Genomic DNA, 24,527 nt, shown 5'->3' with positions numbered 1-24,527 from the left:
GTGGGAATCAGACTGGTCATAGGGCGAGTAAACAAGGGAGGAGCAGAGAGAGAGAGAGAGAGAGAGAGAGAGAGAGGGAGAGAGGGAGAGGGAGAGAGAGAGAGAGAAATATAAAAGGGAATTTAAAAATATTCGATATACATGTAAACCGTTAGAGAAGTGGGGCCACCAAATATCTCCTCCCGCTTTGTTCATTTCAGACAGAAGTGCCAGAAAAGCCATCCATCAGCAGGTAAACACGTAATGTTAACACAAACAAGTTACAAGTCCTGGCACGGAAGCACAGGACACAAAGTCCCAGGTCTCGAAATCAGTTTGTGGCGTCAGCAACGAAGGATGATGATCCCTAACAAATTAACACGTTGACGACAGCTGCACGACGAGATATTCGCTCATGCCCAGATACTTCACATCTTACTGCATTCTTGAATTTGACAAAAAGCATAGCGTGTTGTGCTTAGTTGAATTTCTCCATAATTCATCCCTAGGATGTCAGTTTCGAAATCTTCTGTCTCCACCTCCTCAGCTTCTTGGAGATTCAAAGGGGGCAAGATCTACTTATGGAGGCCAAGGGGTTAAATAAGCACTTTACATCGATTTCCAAGGGGATGCTGCTCGTGTTTAATGATGAATGATAGAAAAATAGGGGGCTATGTGGGAGGGAGGGGTTAGATAGATCTTAGAGCAGGATGAAACGTCTGCACAACATTGTGGGCCGAAGGGCCTGTACTGTGGTGTTCTAGGTTCTCAAAGGTGGTTGAAGTAGTGGGCGATGGCGGTACAGGGAAGACTGGCAGTGATCACACAGTTGGTCCAGACTGGATGCTTCCTTGGTTGGTGGGAGTAGACAGGAATTGCAGACCCTCTCAGAGATCTGCAGGGGCAGAAGCGGTGGCTGATGGCTGCAGAATTGCAAATGTTACATCTTCGTTCAAAAATGGCAACGGATGAACCCAGCCTCAACTTCAGCTGTGGGGAGATCAGAGACAAGAACCAGGGGCGGAGTTAGCAGCCAGCTGGACAAGTGCGGAAGGCAAACCACATTTAACTTCAGAGATCTTTTCAGGGCAGGAACCGAAGCTGATGTGGTGCACATGAAATTTCAAAAGGTGCTGTATAATAGGCATGTCATTAAGATGGAAGATCGTGCGGTAAAAAGGGTCAGGAGCAGCGATAGAAAACTGCCAGGAAACCTACAGTGGACGGTGGTTTTTAATCGGACAGAAGTCTGCAGCAGAGGTTCCAGTATCAAGGCCAATTTCAATGTTAACAGCTGTACAAGGCACAATTCTCAGACGTACAGCTGACTAAACAGTGAATTGTGAGATGGACCAGAAGATTTGGTGGATGGGTCCCGCATAGCAGATGAGATTTAAAGGCTCCCATTGAAAATAACACTGAGCAGGTACCAGGAGTGATGATGCTTCAAAAATAGTCCAAACTCGATGGGCTAATAGGTGACAATGATTTCAGCAGTAATACAGCAAGGAAATTCTGGGCACCCAGTAATTCATCTGGAACTCCGTAGTTGATCAGACATAAGTAGTAAAGCAGCTTGCTCAACGATTCTGTAGGCAGTGCTGTTACCTCACTGCGATGATTCTAACCTCCAGCGCTGTGTGGAGGGTGCGGGTGATCTTTGACAGCGTGGGTCTCCCACAAATGCTCGTTTCCTCCCAAACTCCAGAGACCTGCAGTTAACTAGACTAACCGGTTATAAATTACCTGTAGTGTAGATGTTTACAGGAACAAGCAGGGGTATTAATTGACAGGCAACTGGTTACAGGGAAATTAGGGGAACAGGAATGGTGGGATTGCTTAGAGCCAGCAGAGATCAGACAGGCTGAATGACCCGCGTCAAAGGAAAAATGAAGTAGAAACATCAGCTGGAGGAGAAACTGTTGACAGCAGATTAGAACATCAAGTCCACAGTAGTGGACTCCAGCCAACAGCTGGTATCAGGTGTCCACCACATGGACTGGACAGGGTACAACTTCAGAGAGCCTTCTGGGAACTATAGGCAGGTGTATACTGAAAATAGTGGCTCAGATCCACTTCAACCCTTCTCCCAAACCCTCACAGGCCCCACTGTGCAGCAGAGACCATTACATCCTCATGCACAGCAGTGAGTCCTGGAGGGATTCTGGCCAATCCCATCAGCTTCATGGGAGCACAAGGCTACTCAGACCCTGTGATAGGTTTGTGCCCAGTGCCCCAACCTCCAGCATCTGCAGTAGCAACTTCAGGTGGTTACAAAGTGCAGAAAGCGGCTTACCAAAGCAGTTATTCCAAGGAATGCCAGCTGGGGATGTGGTTACAAACACCCAACTACACCTGAATGAGCTCCCATATTATTAAATTCAAAGGTCTGACATACATACATTTGTGCCTTTGAACAGCAGAATGAGTTTGCTTCACTCTCCACTTTTAGTAATTGTGGTTTCAGTCTTGTGCTTTCGATGCCATTCAATATAATGCTGTGGCAGTGTTATGGTATCAGGGGATTTGTGTATTTTCCAACTCATGGACAAAAATCAAGTATTGACAAACTGAGTCACCTTGTTACACAGACAGCCTGCATAGTGAAAAGCAAAATCTGTAGATTTCAGGTTTGTACATTTCACTTTCAGCAGTGACGCACTGTGGCAGAGTGTACGAGTTCGCATGTTCTGTAGGTCTTTCCCCACCCACTCATTCCCTCCCACATCCAAGACATGGCCTGTTATTTGCCTTTACTGAAAATTACCCTTGTGGAGGTGAGTGGAGTTAATATCAGCTGCTGTTGATATTTCAAACTCCACAGGCCACATGTGCAGATTAGGACAGGAACAGATCAAATTGAGATCACTATCAGATGCAAAACTCAGACCTTCAATTAATGCAGCTCCATTCGAACCATTGGACTGGGGAAAGCCGGACTCCAGGGCCACCACCCAGTCAGGACACCATTTAGGCACTAGCCTCACACACAGCATGGGTTCCACAACCGTAAATACCCTCAAGGGCGCAGAGAAACCAGCTCAACAAAATGCAAACAGAAGTCTCAGAATGGAAAAGTTTAATCTTTCTTTAATTTCATCCTGGCCACCAAATCTTTGCCTCAGTTTAAGCACGTTGGAATGCTTGAAGAATTGCACAACTCATTGGTGAAGCCCTCACCCCAATGCTCCATCTGTTGTGTGGTGATCCCTACCTCCCCACCCACTTCAAAACAAAACAAAAGCTAATCTTGGGTCCAGATTTAAAAAAAACACAAACAGAAGAGTCCCTGAGTTGTAAAACTAGATGCCTCTTCCTTTTACTTTTGAACAATTCCAAAGGTCCCCCTCCCCAAATTTCACCCCCCCCTCCCCCCCAAAAGCAGTGGCCTCTAGTTCACTCACCTCTATTTAGGCACTCAGACAAGTGCAGGAAAACCATCCATCACCAGGCAAAGACAATGTTAATACAAACAAGTTAAAAATCTGTACAAAAGTACATTACATGAATCAGTAACAGGAAACAAAAAAGTCCCAAATATAGATATCAGTTTGTGGCTTGAACAATTAAGGATGATGATCCCTAATAAATTAACAAATTGATGACAACTGCACAATGTGCACCGACAATTGGTTGTATATTCCCTGGTTTTATCAACTCAGACTTGATGTCAAATATTTCATGTTTACTGCATTTTGAATTGTACAAAAAGCTGTAGTGTTTTTGGTTGCAATTCTTTATAATTCATCTTTAAGATGATCAGCTTCATCATCTGTCTCTTCATCTGTGTCTTCATCCTCTCCTTCCTCATCCTCAAGGTCCTCAAGGTCCTGTCAAACAGGTGGTGGTGTGAGATGATGGCAGCTTCCAGACCACAAGCTGTTCACAGCATTACATCAGCCTCTTCCTCACCACCCCACCCCTCTTTCCAGGAAACACCCACCAACACTAGAAGTATTCTGGAATGGGAAAGGCATCCGCAGACATCACTTGCTAAAACAGGACAGCACCAAATGACGAGCGGCATTCCTAGCCGCCAAAGCTAACTTACTGAAAATACTCCTGTGAAACTCAGCTTTCCCAGCCACTTCCTGACAATGTTAGACCACACTTGGAGTATTGTGTCCAGTTCTGGTCACCTCATTATAGGAAGGATGTGAAGGCATTGGAAAGGGTGCAGAGGAGATTTACCAGGATGCTGCTTGGTTTAGAGAGCATGCATTATGAGGAGAGACTAAGGGAGCTAGGGCTTTACTCTTTAGAGAAGGATGAGAGGAGACATGATAGGTGTAAAAAATATTGAGAGGAATAGATAGAGTGGACAGCCAACACCTCTTTCCCAAGGCACCAATGCTCAATACAAGAGGGCATGGCTTTAAAGTAATGGGTGGGAAGTTCGAGGGAGATATTAGAGGAAGGTTTTTTTTACCTAGAGAGTGGTTGGGGCATGGAATGTGCTGCCTGGGGTGGTGGTGGAGGCAGGTACATTGGTCAAATTCAAGAGATTACTAGATAAGCAAATGGAGGAATTTAAAACAGAGGGATATGTGGAGGAAGGGGTTAGATAGTATTAGGCGAGGTTTAAAGGTCAGCCCAACATTGTGGGCTGAAGGGCCTATATTGTGCTGTACTGTTCTATGTTAAGGCAAAACCCCAAGTCACAAAGGACAAGGCTCAATCTAAACACCTCTAAGCCTGAACAGTTACACTGGAACTGCCCACAGTTCATCTAGTGGATGGAGGTCCAGAGACAGGTTACTATTTACACGTAGTATGTGTATCTGCAGCACGAAAGGATTGCTTTCAAGTTCCAATGGGACATTGTCCCCACTTGCGTAACACAAGGGGCTACCAGCAGAGAGCAATGAAGCTGCATGATAGAACCCATCAAGGTTCACACTCCTGATAATCAGGCTATTGCCAGACATTCACTGGTCAGCTAATACACTTCCTCTTCACGAGCAAGGGAGTCACACTCCAAATGCATCAGGAAAGGTTTCTGGTGTCAACTGGCACTTATGAACTTCAACACAAATGGAGGGAGCGCATCGCCATGATCTTTTGTTTAGCAGGTCCAGTATAGGAAGGATGTGGAAGCTTTGGAGAGGGAGCAGAAGAGGTTTACCAGGATGCTGCCTGGATGAGAGGGCATGAGCTACAAGGAGGTTGGACAAATTTGGACTTTTTTTTTCCTGAAGCAGAGGCTGAGGGGAGACCTGATAGAAGTTTAAGATTATGAGAGGCATAGATAGGGTAGACAGCTGGTATCCTTTTCTCCAGGGTTGACATATCTAATACTAGAGGGCATGCAGTTAAGGTGAGGAGACAAGTTCAAAGGAGATGTGCAGGGCAGGGTTTTTTTCTTAAAAACAAAAAAAGTGGCAGGTGCCTGGAATGTGCTGCCAGGGGTGGTGGCAAATACAATAGTGTTTAAGAGGCTCTTAGATAGGAACAGGAACAGAGGGAGATGGACATCATGTAGGCAGAAGGGATTAGTTTAGTTAGGTGTTTAACTACTAATTAGTTTGGCACAACATGGTGGGCTGGAGGGCCTGTGCCTCTGCTGTACTGCTCTGTGTTCTAGGCACGGTAAAGGAGGCAGCACCCCTAACTTGGACAATGGTTGGCCAAGGACTTGGGTTACTTAAACCATGCTTCCCACAGATTATCAATGGAATACAAGGTAGCTCTCCATGCTCTGCTCACCTTGTCATGTTTCAGGCCCTGGTTACCATGGGAGCACCTCCACCCCTTCCCCCTAAAGTTCCCAGCTGACAGTGACCACCCAGACCAACTAAATCAATGCAGCAATGCTTAATAATCCCATGTGGTACTCACCTCTTCTGCAGTACCTCCTTCTGTCCCTCCACTCTCTAAGAATTTGATGAATGATTCAAGTGTTCTCTCACCGTTGAAATCTATAACCTGCAAATATAAATCAGATTGAATGTTTCATGAAGAAATTAAGCATTTGAATTTTCAAGTTACTGCTGTACTGCATATGATGCTTTGAATGCTTAGGAAAGATTAAAGATAACTGCTTTAAATTGCTAATGTTTGTAAACAAACTAGATTGCATATCAGAACATCACTTCCAACTCAGTTTTCCCCAGAGAAACAAGGGTCTGATGCATTGAGGCTTCCAAACACCAACACTAAGGTTGGCAAGGGCCCATGATACCCAGGGTGTTCCCTGTCCACAAGTCAAGGAAAGGCAACATGCAAATGGAACAAGCAATCAGGAAGGCATATCATATGCTGTTATCAAGGTCTTTGAGTACTGACGTAAAGATGTCTTATTGCAATTATACAGGGCCTTGGTGTGATTTCACCTCAAGTATATGCAGAATTTTGGTCCCCCTACCCAAGGATGTACATCATGGGGGAAGTACAGCAAAGATCCACTAAACTGGTTCCAGGACTGATAGGTTTACCAGAACCAGAGGGGAGAGGAAAATGCCCCATCTACCCACCCAGAGTTAGAAGAACAAGAGCTGACTGAAACATTCTCAAGGAGGCTCCATATGTTGGACGCAGGCAGGATGTTAGATCCAGGGGTCAGTCTCACAATAAGGGAAAGGCTATTTACAACGTGAGGAGAAATTTCTTCACTCAGGAGGGTGGTGAATCTTGATTTCCAAATCCCAAAGGGCCAAAGGCTGAGTCACTGAGGTCACTCAGAACACATCATGGATTTCAGGATGAGAGAATTGAGTACAGAGGTAGTGCACAAAATGGCAGAGGTAGAAGACCAGCCATGACTGTGATGAACAGTGGAGCAGGTTCGAACAGCCAGATGGGCTATTCCAGTTCCCATTTAAATCCTTATTGTAACAGCATTGAGCTGCATCTGATCATAGTACAAATCAAAAGGAAGCAACTTCTAACTATTCAAAGCATGGTTAAATATTGGGACACATTTACAGCACGTCAATTTATATGTTCACCCTCTAAAATATTGAACACCAGCAGAATTGGTGGACAAGTTTCAGTAATTCACAATTCTAAATAAGGAACAGACCGCCTCATTCCAGCAAAGCCAGTCACATCCAGTCTGAACTATTTATGGCTGGAATGGTGGTTTAAATAGGCCTGCAGAGAAACTGCCAGGAATCCAAAGTCATCCCTTCTGCACAGGAGCCAATGGCAATAACATGGTTGCTGAATCACACTGCTGATAGCAAGGTTCCTGACACTCTGCTCACCTTCCGCTCGGAGCCTGCAGGGAAGAACTTCAGTGTCGGGAAACTGTGGATCTTCACAGTTTCAATTTCATTGGCTGTAGAGTCCATCTTTGCGATGACGATTTTCTCATTGTCCTTGTACTTTTCTCCCAGAGATTCCCAGATAGGAGCCAGCTGTTTGCAGTGACCACACCATGGTGCATCTGGGTAGCAAAAGCAGATGTTTTACACACAATGCATAATCCCCAAATTTAGAAATGGTACAAACTTTATACTAATGCTAATACAATCTCTGTTCATAACACTGGAGCTCCACTGGATTCTACTTCACCATTCACACCTCTACACCAACCAGCACTCATTTTGAGGGCTACAAGGTGGAGCTCAGGACCAAAAGTTGACTAGCAAATTTTTGGGGTCATGGGCTTTCCAGGAGTGTACTGAACAATGCAAGGATCCCGCTCAAGAGAAATAAGATTAAAGCTCAAACTCTTGACGAACTTACAGAATTCAACAAAAACATCTTTCTTTTCATCAAAGGCAACTTGCTCAAAGTTTTTGCCAACAAGGACTTTGACAGGCGTTTTGTCCCAATCTTCAGGGATGTCTTGGCTCATGAGATGAGGCTAAACAGATAAAATTGTCATTGATTAGCTTGACATTTCAAAATATTAAGTTCAAGTTTACATACAAGCCACTACAAAACCTCAAAGGTTGCAGATTTGGCCTATAAATATCAGCTCAATGTCAGAACAATTCAGGTAGCCCCAATTCCACACCCTCTTAGCCCAGCAAACCTATCCAGCTCCTTTTCAAGGATTAATTGAATCTGCCTCCACTACTCCCAACAGTTCATTCCAGACCCCAACCACACTGCAAAAACGAAAATCACACCACTCATTTCTTTGGGTAATCACATTCCGTGCCCATTTCTCGACCTTTATGCCTTATTTATTGACCTGAAGTGCACTTACCAAAATGAATGCACTTAGCACCATTTACGATAACTGCTCTAGAGAATGGGTGACCTCAGGACTCCCTAGTCTGTGGTTTTACATTAGGAAACTACACCCCAATGAAGCAGGAATGCACTTTTAAACACAAGGTAAACAAATCGCTGCACATAAAATAGTTTTATCTGGAATTTAAATTGCATTTTGCAATCATAAAGCTCATTCTATCCTGGCCTCAAACCAATTTGCTTCATCCAGGCTCTCAGTACTGTGGATCCATACTTCCCTAATGCAAGTTTCCCCCAGTTCGATCTAGGCTGCTTTGTGTTTCTATCAATGTCCATCATTCATTAGAAATGGCCTCATGTGCTTGGTCCAGCCAGTACTTTCTGCTTAGACTTGCAAGATGACTGTTGTTAAACTGGGGTCATGGCATTATTCCAGTTTGAGCACTCAGAAGGTTCTGCCAACACCTCCAATGTGCACCAGAGCACCATCCCTGCGATGAGAGGGAAAATGACCCAATCCTGGGTGTACCTTTAGGACACTCAGTTTTGGCTCACACTGAAACCACCCCTTGAATTCCATTCTCAAGTGTTTGCCCACTTCTCAATTGCATAAATACAGTTCCTCCCTAGCTTGTGACAGGGTTATGTCCTTGAGGACTGTTCATAACCTGAACAATTCAAGTCAGAAGTTCAGTGCCCAGCAATATATTTGTATGAAAACACAGGCCAAGGGCAACATGTAGTTAAACCAGACTTCTCTGCAAGATGCAACGAAATGCCACAAACAGAGTTCCCGCACCACAGAAGATACCTGCAGCTCCCAGGAAATTCATCCCACTGGTCTTCTGAATGCTCATACGAGCTATCTGCAGGTCAGTTATTTTAACCCTAGGAGGACCTTAATTTCTCCAAGTCCTATTTTAACCCGAGGAGGACCTCAATTTCTCCAAGTCCTATACTATCAAGTTTCTTTTTACATTAGGGCAACTATTTCACACAGAGTACTTTGCAACTGATAACAGGCCTCACCTTCAGCTTCCCTTCCAAGAACTGGTTGCAGAAGCCTTTGACATTCTCCACTGTGATGTCTTCTGTCTCTGGCTTGTACTTGGTCATCTCCTCCTCAAGAGTGATGAGACGAATAGCAGGACATTCCTCCTTCTTCAGGCCAAAGAACTCCAGAACTCTCTGGTTGTCTTCAACTTCACTGTCAATGTAGATGAACAGAACCTGTCAGGAAAGTTGAGAAAAAAAAACATCAGTTGGCAGAAAGAACAACCCGCATTCTTAAACTCAAGCCAATTGTACACTGCTTTCATCGACCTGAACCCACCAGGATACACCACTATCAAACTTCCCTGCAACCTTTACTCCAAGAACCACAGCTTGCCTTGTGTAATTGTACTGGAAAGATTCCAGTCAACTGTCTGTACTCTTCCCGGAACACTTATATTAACCCTAAAGTTTGGTGGTCAGAATGGATGGTATTCCAGCTGTGGCCTAATCCAGGTTTTGTACCAATACAACATGACTACCCCTACACCATGCATGAATTAGTGAATACTAGGATCCTACAAACTTTGCTGATGGCTCATTCAATACAGCCCACGACTTGGATTAATGTGTATGTACATCCAGATTTGAACAGGCACCTCATTCTTAAACAGACAAGCTCTAAACAATGACCATCTTAGATTTAATCAGCTGAAGTAAATTAGCACTTGCCATGTAATGTGACTAATTTCAAATACCATATCCATATCACTTGCAAGGGAACACAAAGCTAGTACGAAACCCAGTCCCCATAACACTAATCTCTGCCTTCACTGCATCTCAGATTTGGCAGCCAAATTGAGGTGCTCCAGGACAGGACAGGACATGACAATGCTCTGTACACCTGAGGTTTCACTTTGCCTCAATATTGTTGGAATACAATTTGTATCCAGGCACACTAATATTTACAACAGGCTCTCAAAAGCAGAGTGGACAACCTCACATCAACACCAGATGCACAATGACAGAATAAATCTGACTGGATTACATACTCAAAATGTGAAGCCATGTGTTGAAGACTTCCTTCAAAGTTGGCATCTTAAGCCACTGATAAAATTTTCTACCAGTCAAAGATTTCTCACTTACATTGCCCTTGAAGCTTCCTGCTGCAGTCTTGAAGTTGCTCAATTTGTCCTCAAAGGTTGGTGAACTCTTGGGGATGAACAGTAGCATGTGGGTTTTGATTTCACCACCAAAGATCTTCGGGGCAGACTGCAAGAAGAACCCAGAAGAGATTGTTCAGAATTGAAAAGTTTTCACTGTACCTTATTCATCGTCATTTAATTAGGCATCTACTGACACATTCCAAGGACCAAGTACTGTCGGCAACTGCTCTGCCCGGGACCACAGGAAACTGCAGAGTTGTGGACGCAGCCCAGCCATCAGACACCAGCCTCCCCTCCTTGGACTCTGTCTTTACCTCTCATTGTCTTGGTGAAGCAGCCAGCATAATTAAAGACCCCACCCACCCAGATCATTCTCTCCTCTTCCATCGGGTAGAAGATACAGGAGCGTGAGGGCATGTACCACCAGGCTTAAGGACAGTTTCTACCCCATTGTGATAAGTCTATTGAATGGTTCCCTTATACAATGAGATGGACTGACTTCACGATCTACCTTGTTGTGACCTGACACCTTATTACACTGCACTCTGTAGCTGTGACATTTTGTACTGTTATTGTCTTTACCTGTACTACATTAATGAACTCTGTACTAATTCAATGTATCTGCACTGTGTAATGAACTGATCTGTACAATCAGTATGCAAGACAAGTTTTTCATTACATCAGTACAAGTGACAATAATAAACCAATACCAACACAGCTGAATAAAAAATAGGTAGTCCTTAAGCCCGATCCATTGCTCACAGCACATCCATCAAGTCTGTTCCCATGAGCTCACACCCAAATCTCAAGTGCCCAAAAGTCCATCAATTGGAGCCTTGAAGTACTGTGACTCAGCATCCAGAGGCAGAGATTTTCAAAGATCCCTGTGTGGTTAAGTTTCTCATCTCCAAATAGAGAACTCCTTTTAACCCACATCTCTGGCTCCAGATCTAGATGTTACACAAGGCAGCACATACTCCAAATCTTCAATCTTTCAAGGGTCAAATAGGACTAATTGCTCATGGGATGTGGATGTCACCAGCGATGGCAGCAATTACCGCCCACCTGATAGTCCAAGCTCTAGAGTTGCAGGCTAGACCAGGCATGGTAGATTTCCTTCCCTGAAGGGCATCAGGGAACCAGGTCAGTCAACGATAATCCAGCAGTATGCACTATACAGCACAGAAACAGGCCCTTCAGCCCCATTTGTCTATGCCTATCAAGTTGCCTACCTGAGCTAGTCCCATTTGCCTGCATTTGGCCCATATCACTAAACCTTTCCTATCCACGGACCTGCCCAAATGTCTTAAAATACTGTAATTGTACCTGCCTCTACCACTTCCTCTGGCAGCTTGTTCCATGTACCTTCTACCCTGTGTGGAAAAAGTTGCCCCTCAGGAGTTACACTAGTAATCAGGGACAATACCACAGCTACATTCAGAGGAGACATAATGGAGGGCTCATCCACCGAGTCTATATGGGTAGAATCAAAAATAAGGTGCAATCACTCTGATGGGATTATACTAGAGATCCTGCCAAATAGCCACCAGGACATTGAGGAACATATGCAAACAGATTAGGGAAAGGTGTAATTAGTAGGGTTGTCATTGTGGGGGACTTCAACTTCCCTAATATAAACTGGGACCTCCTTAGTGCAAGAGGCTTTAGACAGTGCAAAAGTTGTTAGGTGCATCCAGGAGAGTTTCTTAAATCAATATGTAGATAGTCCAATGAGAAGAGGGGCCATACTGGACCTGGTGTTGGGTAGCGGGCCTGGCCAGGTGACAGACCTTTCAGCAGGAGAACAGTTAGGGAACAGTGATCACAGCTCCTTAAGTTTTAAGATAGCCATAGATAAGGATAAGTATGGAACTTGCAGGAGAGTATTAGATTGGAGCAGGGCAAATTACAAGAGCATTAGGCAGGAACTAGGGACAATTAATTGGGAACAGCTGTTTTTGGGCAAGTCCACATCTGACATGCAGAGGGTGTTTAAAGACCAGCTGCAGAGTACAGGACAGGGATGTTCTAGTAAGGAGGGCAAGGTAAGAGAACCTTGGATGTCAAGGGAGTTGGTGAATTTAGTCAAGGAAAAGGAAAACTATGTAAAACTATGTAAAGCTTAGGAAGCTAGGATCAAACAGAGCACTCAAGGGAATTAGGAAAACCAGGAGGGGCTATGAAAAGTCATTGGCAAGTAGGATTAAAGAGAATCCCAAGGCATTCCATACATACAGTACATCAAGAGCAAGAGGATAACTAGGGAAAAGGTAGGACCACTCAAGGATAAAGGAGGGGAACATGTGCTCGGAAGAGGAGAATATGAGTGATGTCCTTAATTACTTTGCATCAGTATTTACCAAGCAGAAGGATGTGGAGGACAGGGAGATCAGTGTGGAGCATGCTAATACGCCAGGGCATACGAGATAAAAGGAGGAGGTAGTTTTGGTCTCTTAAAGAGCATTAAGGTGGATAAGTCTCCAGGGCCCGATGGGATATACCCCAGGTACATGAGGCAAGAGACAAAACTGCTGGGGCCTTGACCAATATCTTTCGGTCCTCTCTAGCCGCAGGTGAGGTCCTGAAGGACTGAATCCTGGATCAGCAGAACATTGTGGGCTGAAGGGCCTGTTCCTGTGCTATACTGTTCTATGTTCTATTAGATCTTTTCCCCCTCACCTTAAATCTATACCCTTTAGTTTTAAGCTAGTATGCTCTGGGAAAAGGACTGAGTATTCACCTTATTTATGCCCCTCATGATTTTACACACCTGTAGTCAACCAGCTTCCTTCACTCCACAGAGAAAGACCCAACCAATCCTTGTAACTCAAGTCTTCCGGTCCCAGTAACATCCTTGTGAATCTTTTCTGCTCCCTTTCCAGCTTAAAAACATCCTTTCTGTACTAGGTGAGCAAAACTGCACACAATAGTGCAGGTGCTGTCTCACCAATATCTTGTACAGCTGTAACACAACATCCCAACTCTTGTACTCAAAGCCCTGCCAAAGTGCGCCAAATGCCTTCACCATCCTGTCTACCTGTGTCACTTTCAGGGAACTATATAGTTGGTCACCGCTACCAGCATTTTAATTCTAAATTTACATTCAACTCCAAACTTTCCAGCAGCCACCATCGTAATCCATGCCAGCAGATGGTACAGAATGAAGTGCTTTGAGAGGCTGGTCATGGCACACATTAACTCCAGCCTCCCGGAAAACCTCGACCCACTGCAATTCACCCATCGCCAGAACAGGTCTACAAGTAGACGCCATCTCCCTGGGCCGACACTCATCTCTGGAGCATCTGGACAGTTCTCTCTTCTCCCCTCTCCCAACAGGGATAAGATACAGGAGACTGAGGGAACATACCACCAGGCTCAAGGACAGCTTCTATCTCACTGTTATAAGACTATTGACTCCTTATATGATAAGATGGGCTCTTGACCTCACAATCTACCTTATGACCTTGCACCTTGGCTACCTGTACTAGCTGTGACACTTTACTCTGTATTCTGTTATTGTTTTAACCTGTACTATCTCAATGCACTGTGTAATGAATTGATCTGTACGAGTGTATGCAAGACAAGTTTTTCCACTATCTCAGTACAAGTGACAATAATAAACCAATCCCTTCTAGCCTATTAACATAACAAAGACACCACTATCCCTACATTCTTCCAAATGCATTTAACCATGCCAAAAGGCACAATGGAGATAAAGGTCACTCGTCAAGTAACTGTCTCCATAACCAACTTAAGAAAAATGTGTAACATTCAACATCTGTCCCACCTCCGTTGCAGCTCAGTGCCAGGACATGGTTTTAGGAACAGTTCAAATTTATTTGCCTACCTGCTCAGTGAACTCTATAACAAGAGGCAGCTGGTTGTTTTTGATAAATTCCACCAGATTGTCTTTAGTAATTTCTCCATCATAGACATTACGACCCTCATCGAACTGGAAGAGAAGCAAAACAGTTAAAATAGTGCACATCCCAACAGGTACATCCACCTGTCTGGCAACATGTCAAAACAGCAGTCATCTTCCCCACACGCCAGGGGGGGGTTTCAGCTACAAGATTGCCCCGGAGACTGATTACTTCCTTGCAGCAGAGATCTGATGGAGCTCAGAGCTTCTAAAGACCAACAAATTAATAGGCAAAAGATGGAATGCAAAATCCAAAGCGATAATTATCTCAAACATATTGTAATGGAAGCAGTTGGTGCTTTCAAAATTGAATCTGAGAGGCACTTGAAAATAATTTACAGGCCTGGTAAAAGAACAGGAAAACAAGACCGCTTTATAAGGAGCCAGCATCAACTTGACAGGCCAAATGACAGGTCCTGTGCCATGACGACGCCACCTGTTTCTTCCAATACCAGCACAAACTCAGGCATGGACATTGGGTCAATAGGACTGAAAATCCCAGAACTGAGAACAGTGTTTGTATTTCCCCCAAATTATCCCCCAAATTATCAGTCTCAAAAGCCAAATTTTATTCTGGAAGCTGAAAAATATTCCCTGCAGCCTGTACAATATCCATTACCTCCTTCCCCTCCCTGCATCCCCAACACTTGTTTTAAATCCACCCACAAAGTATGGCACACAAAGATGTAGTCTCCTAGTCACCACTGATCACTGTAGATTGCTACAGAAAAACATCACTACCCAAGAACACAAAGGCACATGAAATGCCACTTGTAACAGTAATCATCAGATATTGACTTCCCTCTAACCTCTTAACAATGGTCTGCTAAATCAAAAGGAAATGATAGGGATTTGCAGGTGGCGATTTTACACAAAAACCAGTAACCAAAATTCTTGCTGGCAAGGACAGAACTCTAACAAATACAAGCTGGTTATTAATAAATCTACAGCGAATTATGGACAAAACGTGAAAGTTACTGCAAGTAGGTAAGGTCAACAGCAGTGCTAGATAAACAAGAGGATGTGTGGAGTGGATGGGATTAGATCAAGGATAGGAGACAGGTGGAGCATACACATCAGCATGGCTTTGGGGGAAAGAGTCTATTAACTGTCTTTATTACAATGCAGCCTGCAGCTGTTGACAATTAAAGCTACTCAACTTCCCATGGGATCACTTTAGGCAGCTTTCCAATTTCACTTCCAGTTGGGGAAGGTGTGGTGAGAAGTTGAGGGAGGGGAGGTGGCGAGAACACACACTAATCACCTGCCCCAAAACACAAAACGAGAAACAAATGGTTCTAGTTAACTCCCTTCTGCAGGCTTCTCACACACCTTGCTTCAGCAGAAGAATTGCAGATTACACCATACACCTTTAAAGCAATTGAGAGAACTAGACTTGGGCATTGACCAAGGACTTCAACTGAACCAGATGCAAACTTGCAGAACTTTAATTTACAATGATTATTAGTTTAAAATCGACGAGTTTCCACTCAAGGGATTCCTGCAAAATCAGAATGATTTAGACTTTCCCATGCTTGTATATTACTCCATGAAGGAAAAACTTCCTCACCCTGCATAGATTATTTATCACTTCTACACAATACCCTAAACAATATACCCATTAAAAACAAACAGCATTCTATCTATAGGCTCTGGTTCCCCAGTTTAGAAGGGAAATTAAGCAGATCAACACATCTCTGTAGTACACCAATCCACTTTAAAGGTGCAAATTCATAAGGAGGCATGAAATTACACACTCATCACCAGATTTAGCACCAGTGATTAAGATGGCACAAATTTCATTGAAGCTCTAAAAATAAACACTCATGATACTGGCCCTTTACACATTCTGCAATTAGTGTGTTTAAAGAACGCCAGCTATTTTCCCAGGGATGGTTCAAGGGCAAAACTCCACAGGAGCTCTAGAGCACCAGACCCAGTACAGTGGCTTCAGCACATAGTATTTGTTTCAGAAGAAATTGCAGATTATGCCACATGAGAAAGTTCTCCGACGGCCTAATCATTTGCAACAGTTTACATCGCAAACAAACCTCAAGGTGCTAGTTGATCACTTTCACGGCCTTTTCACCTAGACGAAAACTGGATGAACAAGCACTCCAGCATCCTTCACCTTAATCCTGAGATCAAAGTGAACGTGGCCACAATAGACAAGAAACAATTATCAGGTTTTCAATTAGAAAATGAAAATGCAATAGCAGACGGTAACAGGACCCTCCAAGCATGGCCTCCTTCAAATTACATCTGTGCATTTCATCACATCATGTTACCCTTGTGATTCATAGCAATCAATCTTTTGCCCAAGTTTCTGAATTTGTACAGCTAGAGAAATCGGCGAGTACAAGTCAAACCGATTCAAAGCTCTGGAAACGGGTACTGACTTCACAATGTCTCACTTCTTTCTGCCTTCCATCACCCACAGGGGAACTTAAAATTATAATGAAGCAACTGCAGAGTTGAACGTCCTGCCAAAACCTAACGGGCAAGTGCATAACTCAATATGGCAGGGAGACAAAGTCCCACAAGACAAAGCAGCAGGCAAGGGATTGGGCCCCACACTGAAGACTTGGACAAAAACTCAGCAATACACTCTGGAAGTAAATAACCAACTATTGCTCACCACTAATTGCCTCAGAGCAAGCTGCAATTAGCAGCGACTGCATTAAACATCAGCACTCAGCTAATTAGCTGCACCACCCAGAGCCATTTCAGCTCCTGGTTACAGGGAATGTCCTCATTAGAAGCAGACAATAAAAAGGCACACACCAACCACAGGTAAAACACAGCCAGCTCTCATTAAACTTACAAGTAACATGAAGCAACTCTTAATTGAGCACAGCACATGAAAATGAGAGATTTACTTTCAAATTTCAGTTATTTCAGGCCTTCATCTTGAAAACCCTGAGCCCACTGCAGCAGTATTGCCATAGTTGACATCTCCAGCTTTACTTTCCCCACATTTATTGATTCAGATGTTCTAAAGTAAAGGCCATTCAGTCCATCAAGTCTATGCCAGCTGAGCATTGAGAACACATCCTCTTCAACATAATTCCCTGTAACCTATTCTCTCATGTCCATCAACTCCCATTCCACCAGCTACCCTAGTGGGCAATCTACAGCAGCTAATCAACCAATCAGCAAGTAATTGGAATGCAGGAGGACACCAGAGCACTGCAGCATCCCAGTCAGAGGGAATGGTACAAACTCCACAGAGTTAAACCCAGGTTGCTGGTAGTGTTTGGCAGCACCACTAATGCTGTGTCACCATGCCACAAAAATCTTACTACAGCACAGGAAGAGTTCAAATACTCAATAAGAGCAACCCGAGTTAGAGCATTAGCCTCAGTAGAATGCATAGTACAGTACATCTATCTGCACAGAGGCTCCTGCACTCTTTTCCCTACACTGATGGGGGTTGCAGAGGATGGGGACAAGTTTATGTAGCAGAGAGAGCAAATATGCTGCTGGGAGACATGCACAGCACCATGCAACACTATCTTCTGGAGTCAATTCCAGAAACTAGAATCACTAATGGTTACCAAAAATTACCTGCGATCCAATAAAGATCACATGTAAAATGTATGAAGTTTGATAGGGTTGTCACCTTTAGAATTTCAGTACAAGTGGTAAGGGTTCAAAAGCCAAGAGCAATTAAGTGCACTAGTATGCAAGTATGAAAAATTTCTAAGCACTTTTCCTTAGATCAAAATCCCAGGGAGAGGGTGGAAATTGCCTGCAATCAAAACCTTGTGCATTTGCACTGCAGTGATTTCTAAAGCACTGTAGGCAGAGCAAACCTACATTCCTTCAATATTCAAGTACTGCCATCTGCTGGTAACAGGTTCCAGCTCCTCAGCCCAATCTAATCCTGTATTAACAGCTGTACATTAGATTCAATAGCTTTGCTGGGAGGGAATTTTGATATGGTTACAAACAATTATCTTGGCTTTTAAGTCACATTCCAAACATATTAACTCACTTCCAAGAAAGAATCAACAGGTCTGAATTATTCAAACTGCAAGTGGTTTAGGACTAAAGCTACCAATCGGACGAGTGGATACAGATGTGCTGTGTCTCAAAGCATTAGGATCCAGGATGGGACACAATCATTTACCTTGCCACCCATTACATTGCCACTGAAGTCATGGACCTCGGAATTAGTGCAACCACTTGGAAAGGGAAGGATGCTTGCTTTAAGTGCTGGCTCAAGGAATGCACCTCCTTGCATCTGGCGGCATGGTAGCATAGCAGTTAGCGCGACGCTATTACAGCGCCAGCGATCGGGGTTCAATTCCCACTGTAAGGAGTTTGTACGTTCTGTGTCTGCGAGAGTTTCCTCCCACATTGCAAAGATGTACGGGTAGGTTAATTTGGGTTTAAGATGGGCAGTGCGGACTCGTTGGGCCAGAAGGGCCTGTTACCACACTGTAAATAAAATTTTAAAAAGTGCTTCCACCTGTTATAGTGAAGGACAGAGGAAAGTCACAGCCCCTTTCTGCTGTGCAATTGGATCATTCCAGATGTGCATCTTTGCTCCAAATCCTTCAACAGTAGAAAATCCCCTTAGTTTTGAGAACAAGTTGAGTGCCCTGGACTCCCAGCACACTTAAGTGTTTGACATGACCCTCACTATTTCCAAGGTCATGCCCATCCTGCCCGACACCCCATATTCTTATAATAGAAAGAAATCTCAATTTTAGCAATTCTAGTTTTGCATCAATGACCAGCTACCAAGCTCAACAGCATTTACTGCAGAAGGAAATGGCCACTATTTTGTAGACTTGAGAATTCATAAACTTATGCAGCAGTTTACAAGTGTATTTGGGCTGTTGGGCATCCCTTCAGTTTGGTGTACCACTGTAAAGCACCCCTAATGATATCCATTTAGCTGAATGCTTTGGTAAACCTGAATTAATGAAATTTTCAACAGTCATAGTCTGCAATATGCAATGCTTACTGCCAACTAGTGGCAATCAGGTCACAGTCAGTGTGTATTGGGTTCAAAATTTTCAGATTGAAAGCTGCCAACCAAACCTAGCTAAGGTAAAAATTGCTCAAAACTTAAGCTACAGCCCAATCCCATTCGATCAAGTGCCTTTTACCTTCTTGAAAAGGACAACTCCATCCTCCTTCACATCATACTTGGTAAAGATGTCGGCATCAGAAGTGATTCCAAAGGGCACCTCGTCAATGGCCTCTGCAGCTTGAAGGAATGTTTTGGCATCATTCCCTTCCAGATCCTGAAATACAGAAGGTTTTGTCAGACAACTGAATTCCACTCAAATCATACACAAACCCTACAAATATTACCTTGTCCCAATTAAAGTGAGGATACGATATCTTTATTGGTCACATGTACATCAAAACAGTGAAATACATCTTTTTGCATCGTGTTCTGGGGGCAGCCCACAAGTGTCACCACGCCAGCACCAACACAGCATGCCCACAACTTCCTAACCCATACGTCTTTGGAATGTGGGAGGAAACCGGAGCACCCGGAGGAAACCCACGCAGACATTTGCACACCCACACTGTTACAGGTATTCACACAATAGCCACAGGGAACAAAGTTGCAAACATGGATGTCACAACAACCACCCCTGGAAAATAAACAGAAAAGACTTGTGTAGCACAGACTGGAACCAAACAAGGTTGAAAATTTACCCAGCTAGCCAAGAGATTCAAGGCTGAGGATACATTGAGGAACACACCAAACTCCGAGACCTAGGACTCAACACCTCCGTGACTGGATCCTTGACTTTCTAATAAACAGACCGCAATCAGTGAGGATAGGCAGCAATTTCTCCAGCACGATTATTCTCAACACTGGTGCACCTCAAGGCTGTGTCCTCAGCCCTCTACTCCTTATACACTCATGACTGTGTGGCCAGATTCTGCTCTAACTCCATCTACAAGTCTGCAGATGATACCACCATTGTAGGCTGTATCTCAAACAGTGATGAATCAGAGTACAGGAAGGAGATAGAGCTTAGTGGAATGATGTCATGACAACCTTTCCCTCAATGTCAACAAAACTAAAGATCTGGTCATTGACTTCAGGAAAGGGGGCAGTGTACATACACCAGTCTACATCAATGGTGCAGAGGTCGAGAGGGTTGACAGCTTCACGTTCCTGGGAGTGAACATCAACAACCTGTCCTGGACAAACCACGTGGATGCCATGGCCAAGAAAGCTCACCAGCGCCTCTACTTCCTCAGGAGGCTAAAGAAATTTGGTTTGTCCCCTTTGTCTCTCACCAACTTTTACCGATGCACCATAGAAAGCATCCCATCAGGATACATCACGGCTTGGTATGGCAACTGCTCTGCCCAAGACCGCAAGAAGCTTCAGAGTTGTGGACACAGCCCAGTGCATTACGGACACCAGTCTCCTCTCCTTGGACTCTGTCTTTACCCCACACTGCCTTGGTGAAGCAGCCAGCATAATCAAAGACCCCACCCACCCAGGACATTCTCTCTTCTCTCCTCTTCCATCAGGTAGAAGATACAGGAGCCTGAGGGCACGTACCACCAGGCTCAAGGACAGCTTCTACCCCACAGTGATAAGACTATTGAATAGTTCCCTTATACAATGAGATGGACTATGACCTCACGATCTAGCTTGTTGTGACCTTGCACCTTATTACACTGCACTTTCTCTGTAGCTGTGACACTTTACTCTGTACTGTTATTGTTTTTTTTAAACCTGGACTACATCAATGCACTCTGTACTAACTTGATGTAACTGCACTGTGTAATGAATTGACCTGTAAGATCAGTTTGTAAGACAAGTTTTTCACTGTACCTCAGTACAAGTGACAATAATAAACCAAGACCAAATACCAATACCATTTGCTCTGACAAACTAAAGCCAGGGTAATCTAATCAGGTCACAGTCATATAGCATAAACAGGCCCTTCAGCCCACATCAACCATCACTCATCCACTTAACTCCACCCAGATCAGCAAGAGAAACAGTGAACAAGGGAAACCCAGGCAAGAGGATAGGTGACTATGCAAAGCTCAGTCCTCAGGACGGGCAAGAAGTTGGTGTCACACTAGTGCACACTGAAATAAGGCTTTGCTGCATAAAATGTGAACATAGGTTGTGGGAAGTGGGAAGGCTAATATAGGAGATACTAATTTGCAAATGGGAATGATAGGACTCCAGGGGTTGCCAGAAAAGAACATGGCCATAATAGGACAGCATTGTGTACTTTATGGGGGTGAGGCAAGTAGAAGGAACAAAGGATCCAATTTGATCAGTTAGACTGCAGGGTCAGCAGGAGCCTAAGGGGAGCCCGCCAGGCATTGAAACATCCAATCATCTGGTCTCAGATCACTTGAGATCATTTCTTCTTGTACAGTGGGAAGTTAACCATATATTGCAAATGGGGGAATCTAAAGATGGATACACTGCAGGCAGGGAGAGGAGCCTCAATGATTTCACATTCCAACTGCTGGGTGTACTGATATTTGAACTTTAATTTGCAGAGTTAGCAATGAATGTAATCCTTAACAATGAAAGCAACAAATCCTTAGCAAATTGTGATCCTCCATAATCTGACCTCTTCTTTCAGGGGGAAGTGCAGACACTGCCATAAGACCAGGGGAAATCTATATGATCAAATTATACTGCCTTCTCCAGGTCACCATTCCAAACTTCACCACCCTCAGAACTACCCATTTCACCTCCTGCCACAACTTAGTCAACTTGCTGGAAAGATAGCTCCATGGGTCCCATTTCTATTCAATGAAAGATGCGCCACCTGCTTATGCCTAATCCAGTACTGTAAATACATCTAGAATCAGAACAAAGATCCAAGTAACACCGCTGTATTGACTAGTTATAACCTAGCACTTTAGAGCAGGAAGGAGTTAACAGAGCAAGTCTTGTTGATAAGCTAATTGGGCGAGCAGCCAGAAGGCATGGCCCACATCAGTACCAATGACGTAGGCAGGAAAGCTGATGAGGTCCTGCAAAGCAAGTTCAGGGAGTTAGGTGCTAAGTTAAAAGACAGGATCTCCAAGGTGGTGATCTCAGGATTGCTAGTGAGGCAAGAAATAGGAAGATAGTGCAGTTTAACACATGGCTAGGGAGATGGTGCGGGGTGGGGTGGAAGGGCTTCAGATTTTTGGATTATTGGGCTCTTCCAGGGCAGGTGGGACCTGTGCAAACAGGACAGTTTGCACCTGAACTGGAGGGGAACCAATATCCTTGCAGGAAGGTTTGCTAGTGCTGCTCAGGGCAGGGGTTTAAACTAGAGTTGCAGGGGGGTGGAAACCAGAGTGGCACAGCAGCAAGTGGGGAGGCTGTGGGGAAAAGCAGATGTTAAGCCTACAAGCAAATACAGAAAACAACTAGTCGATTATCATGGTGGGACTAACGTTCTGAGATGCATTTATTTCAATGCAAGCAGCACTGTAGGAAAGGCAGATGAACTTGAGCATGGATCAGCTCATAGAATTGTCATATTGTAGCCATTAGTGAGACCTGGTTGCAGGAGGGGCAGGACTGGCAGCTCAATGTTCCAGGGTTCCAATGTTTTAAGACATGATAGAGGGGAGGTATTAAAGGGGGAGGGGTGGCATTACTCAAGATAAGTGTCACAGCAGTGCTCAGAGACAACATACTGGAGGACTCATCTACTGGGGCAATGTGTGGAACTGAGGAATAAGAAAGGGATGACCATGTTAATGGAACTATATTGTAAACCTCCTAGTAGTCAATAAGATTTAGAGGAACAAATTTGTGGAGATACACAGTTGCAAGAAATACAAGGTTGTGACATAGGTGATTTTAACTTCCTATGTTGACTGGGGCTCCCATACTGTAAAGGGATTGGATGGGATAGTTCGTGTCAAATGTGTTCAGGAAAGTTTCCTTAATCAGTATGTAGAGGTCCCAACTAGAAAGAGCGCGATACTTGATCTTCTCTTAGGGACGAGACAGGGCAGATGACAAAAATGTGTGTAGGGGGAACACTTTGGATCTAGTGATCATAATTCCATTAGTTTCAAGATAATCATGGAGGATAGCACTGGTCCTTGGGTTGAAATTCTAAACTGGAGTAAGGCCAATTTTGATGGCATCAGAAGGGATCTGGCAGATGTGGATTGGGATAGGCTGTTTTCCAGCAAAGAGATGCTTGGTAAGTGGGAGGCTTTCAAAAGTGAAATGTTATGAGTACAGAATCTGTACATTCCTGTTAGAATAAAAAGTTTAGAGAACCTTGGTTATTGATGGATATTGAGACCCTGGTAAAGAAGGTGGTGCATATCAGGTGTAGGCAGTTAGGATCAAATGAGCCATGAGTATAAGAAAGGGTTTCTATCGCTATATTAAGAGCAAGTGGGTAGCAAGGGACAAAATTGGTCCTCTTGAAGATCAGTATGGTCATTTATGCATGCAGCAGAAAGAGATGGGGGTAATCATAAATGAAATTTTTGCATCAGTATTTACTCTGGAGACAGACACAGACTATAGAACTGAGGCAAAAGGGTAGAGAAGTCATGGACCATATCCAGACTATAGAAGAGGAGATGCTGGTTGTCCTGAGGTGAGTTAAGGTGGATAAATCCCCAGGGCCTGACAAGGTGTCCCTTCAGACCTCGTGGGAGGCTAGTGCAGAAATTGCAGGGGCCCTGACATATTTAGAACATCCTTAGCTGCAGGCAAGGTGCTGGAGGACAGCTAGTGTTGTTTCATTGTTCAAGGCTAAAAATAAGCCAGGAAATTATAGGCCAGTGAGCCTGATGTTAGTCACGGGTAAATTACTGGAAGGTATTCCAAGGGACAGGATATACAAGTATTTGGATAGAGAGAGTCTGATTAGGGATAGTCAACATGGCTTTGTGCATGGTAGGTCATGTCTAACCAGTTTTCCCAAGGAGGTTACCAGGAAGGTTAATCAAGGCAAGGCAGTGGACATTGTCTACATGGACTTTAAGGCCTTTGACAAAGTCCCACAGGGAAGGATGGTCCGGAAGGTTGTCGCTTGGCATTGAGGATGATGTAGCCAACTGGATTCAACATTGGCTTAGCAGGAGAAGCCAGAGAGTGGTAGAAGATGTAGTCTCCCTAACTGGAGGCCTATGACTAGTGGTGTGCTGGGGATTGGTGCTGGGTCCATTGTTTTTATCTATATTAATGATTTAGATGATTATATGGTAAACTGGATCAGCAATTTTGCAGATGACACCAAGATTGGGACCTGGAAATACATCCAGTTCCTTAAAAGTGGCATCACAAGTAGATAGAAACATAGAAAACCTACAGCACATACAGGCCCTTCGGCCCACAA

General features: G+C 44.1%; 1 protein-coding gene across 1 annotated transcript in view; it reads right to left on the bottom strand.

Moving 5' to 3' along the window:
* Nucleotides 1-3,041: 3,041 nt before the first annotated feature.
* The window catches only part of p4hb (prolyl 4-hydroxylase, beta polypeptide), a 37,990-nt gene continuing 16,504 nt past the window's right edge, over nt 3,042-24,527 (bottom strand). Inside the window, exons 4-11 of the mRNA XM_052032716.1 lie at nt 19,326-19,463; nt 14,131-14,235; nt 10,264-10,389; nt 9,154-9,354; nt 7,669-7,789; nt 7,185-7,366; nt 5,818-5,904; nt 3,042-3,809 (exon numbers count right to left, since the gene is read on the bottom strand). Coding sequence (XP_051888676.1) covers nt 3,717-3,809; nt 5,818-5,904; nt 7,185-7,366; nt 7,669-7,789; nt 9,154-9,354; nt 10,264-10,389; nt 14,131-14,235; nt 19,326-19,463 — 1,053 coding nt within the window. The 3' untranslated portion in view covers nt 3,042-3,716. The remainder of the gene's footprint in view (nt 3,810-5,817; nt 5,905-7,184; nt 7,367-7,668; nt 7,790-9,153; nt 9,355-10,263; nt 10,390-14,130; nt 14,236-19,325; nt 19,464-24,527) is intronic.

This window comes from Pristis pectinata, chromosome 18 (genome assembly GCF_009764475.1).
Source record: "Pristis pectinata isolate sPriPec2 chromosome 18, sPriPec2.1.pri, whole genome shotgun sequence".
Lineage (NCBI taxonomy): Eukaryota > Metazoa > Chordata > Chondrichthyes > Rhinopristiformes > Pristidae > Pristis > Pristis pectinata.
Note: the sequence above shows the minus strand (reverse complement) of the source record. Positions and strands in the feature narration are given on the sequence as shown.